Below are 14,869 nucleotides of genomic sequence, written 5' to 3' on the forward strand. Positions count from 1 at the left end.
ACAATCACAAAAAGTATGAAAATGGGAGGGAACCCAATTCTAGGAATTACTACCCAAATTCTTAATAAAAGCCAATCCTTGGTCTTGCATATTCTTCCTCTCAATTATTAAGACTACAGAAATCTAAGACCACTTCCTCTCAGTATAGCCACTCTTTTGGAGCCTGGCTGCTTTCTTTTCTAACAGTATACATACTTTTGCTTTCAATCAAGCCTTCACTTGCTTAGCATACATGGCACATCCTAAAATTCTTTTCTGTGATGAACACCAAAAACTTCAAAAACCTCCACTCAGAGGCCAGTAACAATTAGCAGCTTGAAATTGGCCACAGTAGAAGTCTTTATATCACAGATTTCAGTGGACAAATTAGCAGTACCCTTCAAACCCAGACCTGGTTGTTAAACATTTATCAGTACACCACTGCCAGATGTACTTTGACGGAAATGTTTCTCTAAATTTATTAAATAAAATATATATTAAGGGAAAACAGTATCATATAATCTTACTTGGTTCACTGTGAGATTCATTCATTGTAAGTAGCAGGACATCTCTAAATCATTTTTCAGATACATTAACAAGGTCACAAAATGAACAGATTTTCAGTTCAGAACTTTTCTGCTCTCTCATTCTTGATGGGGTTTCTAAACTACCACAATGTTGGCAGAGGAAAAAAGAAGAAAAATTAAGAATTAAGAAATTGGAGAGGTTCAGCACCCATAGCACAGTGGTTAGGGCACCAGCCACACACACCGAGGCTGGCAAGTTCAAACCTGGCCCAGGCCAGCTGAACAACAATGACAACTGCAACAAAAAAAATAGCCAGGCGTTGTGGCAGGTGCCTGTAGTCCCAGCTACTTTGGAGACTGAGGCAAGAGAATTACTTAAGCCCAAGAGTTTGAGGTTGCTATGAGCCGTGACTCCACAGCACTCTACCGAGGGTGACATGGTGAGACTCTCTCTCAAAAAAAAAAGAAAAAGAAGTTGGATAACCTACCAACTAACTAAGCAGTCTTTCAGAAATTGGGAATCAAGGGTTCTTTGATCTTCCATTTTTAAATGTGAATCTTTTTTCTTCAGCTTTATTAAAGTTTAACTGACAAACAAAAATTATTTACATTTATGATGTACAATGTGATGTTTTGATATATGTGTACCTTGTGAAGTGCTTAAATCAAGGCCATAAACATCCACCATTTGAAATATTTTTTTATGGTGCGAATATTTAAGATCTACTCTTTTAGTAACTTTCAAATATAGAATACATTATTGTTTTCTATAGTCACCATGCTATACAATAGGTCTCCAGAACTTACCCCGCCTGTCAGACAGAAGCTTTGTATCCTTGATCAACATCTCCCACTCCAAGTTCTTTTACCTCTGGAAACTGCCATTCTGCTCTCCACTTTGATGAGTTCTGGGTTTTTAGATTCCACATTTAAGTGAGATCATGTAGTATTTGTCTTCCTATGCCTGACTAATTTCATGTCATACAGGTTCTTCTATGTTGTTGCAAATGATGAGATTTCCTTCTTTTTTAAGACTAAATAGTATCTCATTGTGTATGTTTACACTACCTTTTCTCTAGCTATTCATCCATTGACTTCCACTGAAGTTGATTCCATATTTTGGCTACCGCGAATAATGCAGCAATGTACATGGGAGGGCAGATACCTCTTCAACACATTAATTTCATTTCTTTTGGATATAAACTCAGAAGTAAGAATGTCAGATCATATGGTAGTTCTATTTTTAATCCTTGAGGAAACTCCGTACTATTTTCCACAATAACTATACTAATTTACATTCCCACCAACAATGTCCAGTGATTTCCATTTCTTCACATCCTGGCCAGCACTTGAAATTTCATTTTTCCACATAAATACTCTCATTACTAGTGACAGCTCCCACCAGCAGCACTGCCCCGAGCATAGACTTCTTTAAATGCTTCATTTGACAAAACAGAGCTCTGTTTCCAATTTACTTCCTTCCAAAAGCTAACAATATCCTGCCAATAAACTCTTCCCCCTATGGATCAGCTACTTCTGGTAGAACAGATGTGGCAAGCACCTAGGGAACCAGAGTGAAATAGTTAGGCCTTCTTTTTACCCTCTTGCTGAGGCATGTACAGGAGGTGCCACAACGATGAGTTTTCATTTGGAAAGCGACTCTATCTTCATCACTCATAACCTTCCTAATACTCAGTCCTTCCCCTTACATAAAACTGAAAGCCTAATGTTAATAATACTTGGCATTAAACCCATGGCTCAATAATCATCTTTTGACTGAATGAATGAATGAATGAATGAACAAATAAATATATAATCACATGGTTTGTGCCTTCTCTTTTGCTTTTCTTTAGTAAATTCCTTTAGAGCCCTGGGAAGTAGGCCAGGGCATGGGGCACCCAAAGAGAAGACAGCTTACTTCAGCTTCCTTGCTTTCTCATCAGCCACCTGTAGCTTCCTCAGCCGCATCCTCTCTCGTGGCGTCATTTTCTGCACTTCAGACAGCACCCTCAGAGTCTGCAGGTGGATCTTTTTTTGCCTATAAATAATAAAGATTTCCCACATGCAACCCATCCCAAACATGCTCAGAAAAATTAAACAAATATTTTATGAAACTATCATTATACTACTGAGAGCAAAATCACCTCAAGCTGGCCAGGCAAAAACTAATAAGCTCTGGGTAGGTAATGAGCCAACCAGGACTGCAGTTAATCAGCAATATTTTTCAAATTAGATTTTTGTTTAAAAGCAAATTATGTACTCTCCAAATTTCTGCTCATTTCATTGCCTACAACTGGCTTTCATAATGTAAGACAAATTAGGATCTTGGCCATTACAGAGTAAATATCCTGGCAGAGTTATGCCACCATGAGAATAAAGGCACACACTCTTCAGAGTTAGGCAGTGTTTGAATCCCACCTCCACCACTCATTAACTATGTAGCCTCAGGAGTAACTGAATCTCTCAGAACTTCAGTTTTCTCATCTATAAAGAATGGACTATAATGAGTGTTACATGAGATAACATATGCGCAGTATCTCCCATGTAAAAATTATTCCAAAATGGCAGTATTATAATAGCTGAATCTTGTTGACTATGTCTTATAATCCAGGCTTAATACAGTAGGCATTTTTATGGCAACATGGTGTGGTGGTTACTTGCACAGGTTAGTAACACTCTCTGGGTTCATTCAAATCCTAGCTCCCAGGTTATACTCTATGTAACCTTGGGCAAATTACTTAACCTCCCTATAAGTATTTAAAAACATACACAAACACAATTTCTACTTCATAGGATTGTCCTATATTTAAATAATTTAACTTATTTAAAGAGCTTATTAACAGAGCCAGCCATATATTCATTACCCCCCAAAATGTTCACCAATATTATTACTGAAGAACCTCTTTTAAGTAAAATAAACAAGCTTACATCAATCATGTATCAAAAAGACTGCAACCACACTCTCAATGACACTTGCTTCTCTTCCTGCCTCAGGGCCCAACACTGCAGAATACCTTTTGCACTCAACTCTTTCCTTAAGAAACACTCTGAGAAAATTGTAATGACTGTTGTGGGTACTACTCATTCCTCTCAAATACCATCCAGACCAGAGTCTCTAGAGGATAGGCAATTTTTAAGAATATACATTCTTTATTTTGTCAGACCAAACAGATCTCCTTACAACATAATCACAGATCTCCAAAATAACAATAACAATTGATTTGAAATCAATATGTCATAATATGAAATGCCCTCCAAACAACTGGATTCTAGCATATTGTTAACTGTAAATAGTGTTAGGCAAACTGCAATGCAAAACTGATAGTAGAATTAGTCTATTATTTTTAAAATAAGATATCTACTACTCTCAACATCTCTAACCAGTAAAATAAAATAAAATTGGAAATTTCAACCTTTCTTGAAAGAATAGATAGTAACCCAAGAAAACTTGTTATTAAGAGCCTGTGTAAAGATTTACCCCTGAGGTGCAGTGTTTTTCACTGGAGATGATGCATTAAACAAAGACTGAATATATTTAATGCGCCAGTTCCCTCAGCTCATATGTGAAGACAGAAAGCAAACAAAGCAGAGCTGAGGACCCACTGGCCTGGGTGTTGAAGGGGTATATTCACAGTTGTCAGTATTCTCACCCTACACCTCTCTAGAATTGGACTGCCATTTTCTTTGGGTCCTTACATGATTAAATAGATAATTCCTTCAGTAAAATTATGATTTAATCTTTATAACTAGTGTGCCCTGGAGTTGGGTAATGCACAGTCTACACAGTCATACATGGATGCTTTGAAGCCACCTAGCATTCTGGGCTTTTGCAAATTACAGCACGAAAATTTTTAATTAGGCAAGAGAGAGAAGTTAGGACAGGAAATAATGACGGTTCTTTGGGGGAGCACTCTGCAGTTCTTCTGTGAGAGGCTATCTATCTTAAGAAAGTGAATTTTGGCTTATTCTCAATTGTCCCAAGACTCCACAATGTTCTCTTTTCAGTGGAAACTTTGCCAGTTCACATTAACAAACAACATGCAAAAGCCATTTATGCTTATTATGGAAGGCTCATTAGCATAAATATTACTAAATGCTTGAGATATTAATTTCTCCATATACTTGCAAGGCAACTACGGAGCTACCCTGCAGATCTGTAAGCTGTGCAGTGGTTTAAACTTTTATGATTTCAATTTGCTACCACCTGGGGCAAAGGGCTTTAGAACGCCAAGTTACTGCAGCTCCTTAATTTCTTGGCAAGGCTTAAGTTAATTCTAGGATATTCCATGCAGTCAGCTTAGCACTAATAGATTTTTAAAGACAAACGCATTTAACATTTATGCTCAATGGACTTTTTAAAAACAAAGCAATTACTTACACGGCATTAATTATATGAGCAGCCTCCTTCTGACAATTCAAATTCTTGTCTTCCAGAGTCATTTCCGAATATCTACACATCAGGTTCTGAAAAAAAGATCAACCCTGACAAACCTTAAAGCCTCCTCTTGAGGGATGAAAGGGCATAAAATTACCAGGTGTCTTTTCTGATTTGAGGTATTATTGACCCTGACAGGAAGCTGGAAAACACAGCACACAGTAACAATTTTCCCTCTATAAAGGGCACATAAAATTACATGATGGCTTTGTGGAAGAAGATCCCCAGAGTCACGCTGGTGCCTACCTCCCCTATTTCATCTTCCACTGTTTGCTCTCTCACTCCCTGTTGCCAGTCAGGGGCAGGCCTTCTCTCAGCTCCAAGAATACACAAGCTTTTCCCCACTGAAACCATCCTTTTATAAAATTAATAAAGGGCCTCAAGGTGGGAACTCTGCTAGGGACCTGAATTCTGCAAAGGTATACATATAGTTTCATAAGTAAGTAGACATTGTTCTCTAGCTTTCCTATAATTGCCAACGACTCAGGAGTCACACAGCTGATGGTCATAGAGATTCTTAGTTTTCTTAATTGTTCCCATATTTAACATCCCCCTTGTAAAACCTAAGGCTGATTTTTTAGATATCTTTCAGGGCCTGGATTCCAATGGAATGACTGACCCAATCAGGCCAGTGGGCCCACTCAACTGGCCTTGCAACCCCACCCAAAAACTGACTCAGCACAAGAAGACAATTTCTACACCCCTAAGATTCCAACTTGAATTCAAATCTCCCTGCCCCGCCTATCTGACTTTCCCCACATCCTCACAGCTTCCCTGGAATATGTTAGCATCAGAACCTTCCTTTCTACATCTGTCTGCAGAGAGCACCACCTATCAGGGTGAGTTATTTCCTGTAATTCAAACATTGTTTCTTAGACTCTCATCTGGTTGGCTGCTTTGCTGGTGCTGAAGCATCAACTACTACTTTGACTACCAAATCCCCTCCCTTGCCCTCTCCCTTATTTCACAAAATCTTGTTTATTTCCTTAATAGTGCTTATGATACAGTTGTTTTTTTTTTTTTAATTTTGTAGAGATGGGGTTTTGCTGTGTTGTTTGACTGGTCTCAAACTCTTGGCCTCAAGCAAGCTTCCTGCTTCTGCCACCCAAAGTGCTGGGATTATAGGTATAAGCCACTGCACCTGAACTATTTTATTAACTTACTTTTCCTTGGTCATTGGATTCTCTCACTAGCAGCCAACCCTCTGAAGAATAGGAAACACACCTGTTCCTTTCCTTTGGTGGCCCCAGTGTCAGCACAGTGCCTGGCACTTAACTAATGAGTACAAGTCATCATCATCTTTGCTTCCTTTGGATTTAGAATTTGGCTGGCTGATGAAAAGGCATGCACATTTTTGAAGGTGGATGACTGACAGCTTTTTGGTTCCTCTAAAAGCTATGCATAAAAGTAGAGAAAACTTGCCTAAGGTATCTGCATTGTAAAAGCCTGAAAAATAACAACAACAAAAAAAAACCCTAAAGAGACTATTTGCTTCTTTCTTACCAACTGAGACAGATCATCTACATTAAATTTTATGATTTACAGGAAAACAAAATAAACTTACCTAATCAATAAAAAACTATCATGACACATAATGAGAGACTGCAATAATAAATGCTTGATGAAAATTCTAGATTTTAATATTACTATTAGTACATTCTTATTTCGGCAGTGATATGTTTACAAAGTGTTGAGATAAGATCTGTCAACAAGACCTCTAAGGGTGGATGTTGGATTTAGGCAAAGAATCAGAACCCTAAATTCCACTTCCAGTGGCACCAGGGAACTGGAGTTCATGTACCCTCTTTTGCAAAGTGACAATCTTGACAAATATTTTCTCAGCTTCTTTTTAATCTTATTCCTCCTTTCTGGCTGATTCTTAATGCATCTTATCTGCATGGTGTATCTTTAGGTGACAGAATATGTACAAATGCTAAGGCCTGTTTCCCAGCGTCCCTCTCATTTTAAATACCTGTAGCTGTTCATCAATGTAAGGGAGTTTTAAAATTTCAATAGCAGATGGTCTCAATGAAGGATTCTTGTTCAACATGCTGCAAAGTTTGAAAGAAAATTATTTTTCAAATGAACTATAATATAATTTAAAATTATTTCTGTGGCAACGTATTTATTTCCATACCTTTCCATGATGGAGTTTAGTTGTCTTGGATATCTCTTAGGGAGAGAAGGTGTGTCTCCTTCAACAATTTTTAAAACAATAGACAAGAAATTAGAGCCAGCAAATGCATGATTCATGCAGCACATCTCATATAAAATGCATGCCAGCGACCTGAAGACAAAGTCAAAAAATTTAAATAAGGAACAAATGTCCTACTTTGACTTTTTTCATCATACAAAACCTTAGATGTGTTGGGGCATTGGCTTTGAGGTACTACTGTATACTTCAGTTGGTGGTTTAAAAACTGTAGTTCCATACTGTTATTTTCCATTTAAATACATGTTCACAAAAAAAAAAAGAAAGAAAGAAAGAAAAAAGCACAGAGGTAAGTCTTAATGATTGCTTTTTGTTAAAAAGGAAAAGTACCATTAGCAATATGCTGGCATGTAGTAAGGATTCTAAATATTTGATCAATGTAGTAAAGAATTTTTGAATTAGTCTCTATGAAGGATAAATGAAAAGAAGCTAAATACTGCCTTTTTAAAGCAATTTGTTAATGTGATATATGCAAAATAAAATTTATCAGTCTAACCTTCCCTCTAATGTGTATCCAAGCATTTTGAAAGGGAAGCTGGCATTATTTATTATTTTCTGAATATAATCCATTTGCAAGTAGGTGGAAGAGCTTGCAGTGCACATTAAAATGTATAATTCTCCCATGGTGAATATGAAACAGAATATTAAAATTCTAGATAAGTCCAAAACTGATTTGAATTAGCCATGCAAATCAGTAACCTCTAAACCAGCAGAAAAAATCTTTTAAATAACTCTACATTATAAAGAAAACAAGGGGGAATTCTTGCCTGAATTTAGCATTAAGAAATAACCACACTTATCTTGAATATTGGGTTATTTTTACCTTGTGGGCCTTCTAAATTACATAACTGGCCATGTTTTCCTTTTCATATGAGTCTCTTGAAGATTAGAAATAAATTTGTGATTGACCTTGTGTAAGTTATACACATTTTATATATTAACACTGACCTAAGTACAGTGTACATAAATAAATATATGAATAGTATTATTTAAGTGTTGTGTGGGTGTTCATGAAACCCCTGCATTTTTATGAGATTTCTAGGTATATACACAAAGAATGTTTCTTTTCCAATAAATAATAATGCTAACATTTCTAACTGATTGGCACTTTACACCTTCTTAAGTACTTACATATATATCTCAATAGAACTTCATAACTTCCCAGTGAAATAGAGCCCATATTTTTCCCATTTATAGATAAGAAAATTGGCTAAGAGAAGTTAAAGGAATTGGCCAAAGTCATTTGGTATTAAATGGTGGAAATGACTCTTAAATTAAGTCATTTATCTTTACAAAAGACAAATGATTTAATTTATTATTATTTGCATTAAAAATGCTAGGAGGGACAAAGATGTTAAGAAAAATTGAATGATATCAAGTAGAACACCAATGTCAGTGTAAACATTACAAATGACAAAAATTATTTGAAGTTCAATAAATTTTGCAATAAAATAGTATCTGATATAATAGCATTTACCTAGATTTCTATGTCAGAAAAAAATTCCTTCAAATCAAGATAAAATCAAATACTTTTAGCCAAAAACAAGATAATTCTTATCAACAGGAAAATATTTTTAAAATCCTAAAAAAGGTATTTTTGTAACAGAAGAAAAATGAACTCAGGCAGAAACAAGAAATACAAGGAGAAATAAGGAGCCCCCAAATAGTAATTTTGTGATTATGTATAAATGAATATTAACTCTACACAATAATAACAATATATAAAATTATTGTTGAATAAAAATTTACAAATTATGTAGAATAAATTTAAAATTTATTATGTAGTTTAAAAATTATGTAGAATAAGAATTCATGATCCAAAAATTGCAAAAGACATAAGAAGAAGAATAGAGGAAAAGTATGTTAAGGTCCTAGTATTACTGGCAAGTGGTAAATGTAATAGTTTTTATTAGACTGTAATAAATCAAGAATGGATATTATAATGGGGGTTATCATCAAAAGAATAACAAAATAATTTATAGCTGACAAGTGTATAACAAGTTATAAGAGAAAAAATAATAAAAATTTAAGACAAAAGAAAGCAAGAAATGAGACCAAAAGGAACATAAGACAAATGGAACATATAGAAAGCAAATAATAGGATGGTAAATAATACAATTATATGTAAATGAATAATACTCCAATTAAAAATATAAATTATTGAACTAGATAAAAATGTGTATTTTGTTCTAAAAACAAACTTTAAAAATAAGAACATAGATTGATAGAAAAAGACAGACCATGGCAAAAGCCACTACTAGGTTTAAGATAGTGGATTGATAAATGACCCTATCACCCAGGAACATGTGACAATTCTAAATCTGTAAACACTTAATATTAATAACATGGTAAGTATATATATATATGTAATGCAAAAGCTGACAGAATTAAAGGGGAAAATAGAGAAATTCACAGTCATGGTTATTAATAATCATACCCTGGTGATTAACAATCATACTTGTTTCAATAACTGATAGAAAAAGGTGACATAAAAAATCAATAAAAAAACAAAAAAACTACACAACGCAATTACCAAAATTGACATAATTGACATAAATGAAACCCAAAATAACAGAATTCAAATCATTTTCAAGGACATATTAAACATTTGTCAAAATCACCCATACATACGCTCACAAAATAAGCTCCAATAGACTTCAAGAATCAAAACCTTCAAAGCATATTCTCTGACCACAGTGAAATTATGCCATAAGTGAATAACAAAAAGAGAGAAAAAATGAAAAAGTGTAAAACCTCCAACTGCTTAAAAATTAAGGAATATGCATCTTGGGTCAAATAATTGTTGGGCCAAACAAAAAATAATAATAGAAAATACAAAATATTTTTAACTGAATGCTAATAATGGTACAGAGTAGCAACACTTATTGAATGCAGCTAAAAAACTTACAACAAAATTGAAAGTCTTAAATGCATATATTAACAAAGAAAAAAGGCTTAAAATCTGTGATCTAAGCCAACTTGAGAATCTAGTAAAAAAAGAACAGCAAATCCCACCAAAGAAAGTTTAAGGAAAAAAAAAAAATTAAGAACAAAAATTGGCCAGGCACAGTGGCTCATGCCTATAATCCTAGAACTTTGGGAGGTTGAGGCAGGGGGATCACTTGAGGCCAGAAGTTAGAGATCAGCCTAGCAACATAGCAAGACTTCAGGTCTACAAACATATTTTAAACACTTAGCCAGGCATGATGGTGCTTGCTGTAGTCCCAGTTACTGGAGAAGATAAGGTGGGAAGATCAACTGAGCTCAAGAGTTCAAGGGTACAGTGAACTATGATGGTGCCACTGCACTTCAGCCTGGGTGACAAAGCAAGACTCTGACTCAATAAAAAAATTTTTAAAAACCCATAAATTAATGAAATAGGAACAAATAATAAAACCAAAATCATTAATGATTAATAAATATTATAGATCTTCAGCAAGACTGATGAAAACAAGAAGCAAAAAACACAGATTAACAATAAGAATGGTAAAAGGTACAACACTATGGACTCCACAGATGTTCGAAAGTATTCAGATATTATAAACATATTATTATCCAACAAATTGGATGAAATGAATAGTCTTCTAGAAACACAACTTACCAAACTGACACAAAAAGAAATAAAAGATCCAGTCTTTTATTAGGTTATTAAGTGTGAAATATCTGATGTCCTTAAGTACTAAGTTTGATAGTTGATATCTCTGACATATCACTTTGATAGTTCTCATTTTATTTTTATTGTGAAAGTACATTGTCATTCTTTCAAATACATGTTTTTGTTTGTGATAATCTTTCAAAATTTGTTTGGAGCAATTTCTATGAAACCATGGATAAGTAAAAAATTCATCTTATTTTCAAATATGAATTATGTTGTTCAACCAGTGCAGCACAGACAGCTCAAAATACCAACAAAGTGTTTGGGAAGGATGTGGCTAATGAACATATAGTATGCTGATGGTTTGAGAAGTTCTGTTGTGGTGATTTTAAACTTAAAAATGAGCTATGTGGGTGACCTGAGACCAAGGTGGATGATGATGAGCTGAAAGCTATAGGGGAAGCAAATGCTTCTCAACCTAGGTCTGAATTAGCCGCAAGGTTTGACATTACAATTCCAACAATACTGACCATTTGAAACAAATCAGTAAGGTAAAGAAGCTGGATAGATGGGTACCACATGAATTAAACGTCAGAAGGGAAATTGTCTGGAAGCTTGCCTTTCTTTGCTGTCGTGGCATAAAGGTGAACCATTTTTACACAGTATTGTTATGTGCATGGTGAAAACTGGATTCTTTTTGACAATTTCAAGTGGTCAGCACAGTGGCTGGATAAAGATGAAGTCCTGAGACACAGTCTAAATATTCATCAAAAACAGCTAATTATTCACAATCTAAATATGCATAGTCTGTGAAAATTCACATTCTAAATAGTCATCAAAATGGTATCCGTTTGGTGGTCCAATACTAGTATTATCCAGTAGAGCTTCAGGAAACCTGGTCCATCTACTTACCATAGATATATACTGCAACTAATTGGATAAAATGATGAGGATGCTTACAATTAAGCAGGCAAGGTTGGTCAATAGAGATAACCACATTTTACAAAAATAACACTACTCAAACTACAGAGGCTGGACTTGGGAACACTCTGTCATCCACCATATTCACCAGACCTTGCACCAACTTGTAGAAAACTGAATTTTAGCTAGCTCTACCACTTAAAGACAAAAAGAGGCTGGACTTGGGAACACTCTGTCATCCACCATATTCACCAGACCTTGCACCAACTTGTAGAAAACTGAATTTTAGCTAGCTCTACCACTTAAAGACAAAAGACTTAAAGACAGAATAAATTTGAAAGTCAATCAGGTGAAAAAGTCTGCATTCCTTGGTTAAGTCCTTGGCTGTGCTGGCTCAGAGCTAGTGGAACTAGAGTGTTTATGATTCAATAAGACACCAGCAGATTTTGCACCTAAACTCCAAAATTGCTGTTAATATAGCAGTGATTTAAACAGATGTGCAGACAAGTGGATCTCATCACCTTTGGAGGGCTGTGACTATGCCCCTCAAAGTGAATGTGGAGGTTCTATATCCCCTGTGGACAGTACCTGCTGGGACCAGAAGCTGCAGCCAACTAGCTATCCAGCCAGCCTCAAGTTAAGGTCCCCAAGCAATTGCTGTATCTGACAGGATGTGCCAGGTCATTGGACAGGTACTCCATAGGTTTGCTAGCACACTTGGTTACCCTGTCCCCTCTGTCTTTCTGCAGACTGGGACATGGGTGCCCTGGTCCACTTAATCCAGATCATGAAGGTGGAGGAGACTACAGCCACAAAGTGGCCAGCAAGCAATTCCATGACTCCAAGGTTAAGTTCCCACTGCCCCATCAGGTCCTATGTCATCAGCACAAGCCATACTTCACCACCAAGAGGCCCAACACCTTCTTCTAGGTACAGGCCCTCTTGCCCATCTCTGCCCAAATAAATTTAAGATGACTGGGTCAAAAAAAAAAAAAAAAGACATCAGGAGCAATGGCTGAGCAAGTGCCTGTGTTGCCCCTCTTCCAACTCCAGGTAGTGCAGCTTGGGAAAGAGTATGAAGAACTTTTCCTTGCAACTCACATACCAGCTCAGCTATAGTAAAACAAGGTACCAAGTAGATTCTAAAGCCTCTATTTTCAGACCTTACTTCCTAGAGGCTTTTCTATACCCACCCTGGGCCAGAGGGACCCTCTGCTTTGAAGGAAAGAACCCAGTTCTTGCAGAATTCACCATCTTCTGACTAAAGAGCCATTGGTCTTCAAATAAACATCAAAGGTAACCAGGCAGCAGTCACATCAGGCTTTGAGTGAGATTGGGTTGCCTTCTGATGTGACCAGGTGCAATCTCAGCTATGGGGTCATGAGGGAATGCCCAAATCATTTCTCTCTCAACTTCAGCACCAGCATGGAGAGTAAGAGAAGAGAATGTGAAACTCTGGCTGATAATCCAGGGAATTCTCCCATATTTTACCCAAGGTAGTGGTACCACCAGAAGTCTACAAGAGTCATACCATTACTGGGCTTGGGACACTCCCTATACTGATATAGTTGCAATGACTGAAGAATTAGATCACAACGTTCAATTCCTTTTAAATATCTGGAAAGCCTTCTCAAGAAGGATGGGCTCACACAAGGCCAGACTATGAAGATCAGGACAAATACCTAACTCTTCAATGGCTAGATAGCTACAAACATCCACAAGCATCAAGATCATCCAAGAAAACAAGACCCACTGAAAGAACTAAATAAGGCACAAGTGACCAATCCCAGAGTGATAAAAATGTGTGACCTTTTAGACAAGAAATTCAAAATAGCTGTTCTGAAGAAGCTCAATAAACTTCAAAACAATGCAAAGAAGGTGTTAAGAATCCTATCAAAGAAATTTAACAAAAAGATCGAAATAACAATAAAAAAATCAAGTAGAATTTCTGGGGTAAAAACTTCAATGGACAAAATGAAAAATTCATTAGTCTCAGCAGCAGAATTGATCAAACAGATTAAAGAATTATTTGAAAATACACAGATTTAACCTGGTTCTCTGTACCCTTAATGAATCCTCAACAATTAAAAAAAAAACAGAAAAAAGAAAATATACAGATTATTTACAAATACACAGAAGAGTAAAACTTTTAAAAAGAATGAGGCGTGCCTACAATATCTAGAAAATAGCCTCAAAAGGGCAAATAAAAGAGTTATTGGCCTTAAAGAGACGATAAAGATAAAGGGTAGGAAGTTTATTCAAAGAAATAATAACAAGAAACTTTTCAAACCTAGAGAAAGATATCAATATTCACCTTTAAGGAGGTCATAGAACATCAAGAAAATTTAACAGTTACATACTAATAGGGGGTGGTATCAGGGACTGACCCAACCTATATCTTCTTTTTGTATGTTCAGAAGTCCTGTAGAAACAAATGTATGGAAAGAAATCATTAGTGGGGTCAGTTCCAGATCCCCCATTAGTATGCAACTGTTAACTCAAACAAGACTATCTAAAGACATTTAATAATCAAGTTCCCAAAGGACACAGATAAAGAAAGATCTCAAAGGAAGCAAGAAAAGAAAATGATACATAAAGGGGCTCCAATACATTTGACAGCAGACTTCTCAGTGGAAACTTTACAGGCCAGGAGAGAGCAAGACATATTGGCAAGACATATTCCATGTGCTAAAGGAAAATAGTCTTAACCCTAGACTATTATATCCTGAAAAAATATCTCAGACAAACAAAAGCTGAGGGTTTTCATCAACTCCAGACGTGTCTTATAAGAAATGTTAAAAGTAGCTCTTCAATATGAAAGAAAAGGATATTAATGAAGTCATCTGAAGGTATAAATCTCACTGTTAATCTATTGCTGCAGTTGGGGTATATAAACCACATAAATCTTGAGGAGGAAGGATAAAAGACAAGCCTATCAAAAACAATAACTACAACAAATTTTTAAGAGGTAGTATAAAAAGATATAAATGGAAACAACAAAAAGTCAAAAAGCTGAGTGGTGGATGGAGTTAAAGTGTAGAGTTTTCTTTTCTTTTTTTTCTTTTTTTACTTTTTTGAGTCAGAGTCTCACTATGCCAACCTTGGTGGAGTACCTTAGCACCAGAGCTCACAGCAACCTCCAACTCTTGGGCTTAAGTGATTCTCTTGCCTCAGCTTCCCAAGTAGCTGGGACTACAGGC

The 14,869-nt window shown here is 35.9% G+C and overlaps 1 protein-coding gene and 1 non-coding gene across 5 annotated transcripts in view; one reads left to right on the top strand and one right to left on the bottom strand.

Moving 5' to 3' along the window:
* NEK11 (NIMA related kinase 11) overlaps positions 1 to 14,869 on the bottom strand; it is a 277,385-nt gene that overhangs the window by 150,361 nt on the left and 112,155 nt on the right. For 3 of the 4 annotated variants that reach the window (XM_003781704.2, XM_012805223.2, XM_023512761.1), the window contains 4 exons: positions 7,079 to 7,228; positions 6,914 to 6,992; positions 4,885 to 4,970; positions 2,425 to 2,544 (listed from right to left, as the gene is read on the bottom strand). In XM_003781704.2, coding sequence (XP_003781752.1) covers positions 2,425 to 2,544; positions 4,885 to 4,970; positions 6,914 to 6,992; positions 7,079 to 7,228 — 435 coding nt within the window. The remainder of the gene's footprint in view (positions 1 to 2,424; positions 2,545 to 4,884; positions 4,971 to 6,913; positions 6,993 to 7,078; positions 7,229 to 14,869) is intronic. The other variant, XM_023512762.1, reaches the window with a different exon arrangement.
* On the top strand, positions 12,115 to 12,243 carry LOC111725800. The gene has a single exon (XR_002773775.1). It is a non-coding gene; the product is annotated as a small nucleolar RNA SNORA68 (small nucleolar RNA).

Source organism: Otolemur garnettii, unplaced genomic scaffold (assembly GCF_000181295.1).
Source record: "Otolemur garnettii isolate 467f Iridium unplaced genomic scaffold, OtoGar3 scaffold00002, whole genome shotgun sequence".
NCBI lineage: Eukaryota > Metazoa > Chordata > Mammalia > Primates > Galagidae > Otolemur > Otolemur garnettii.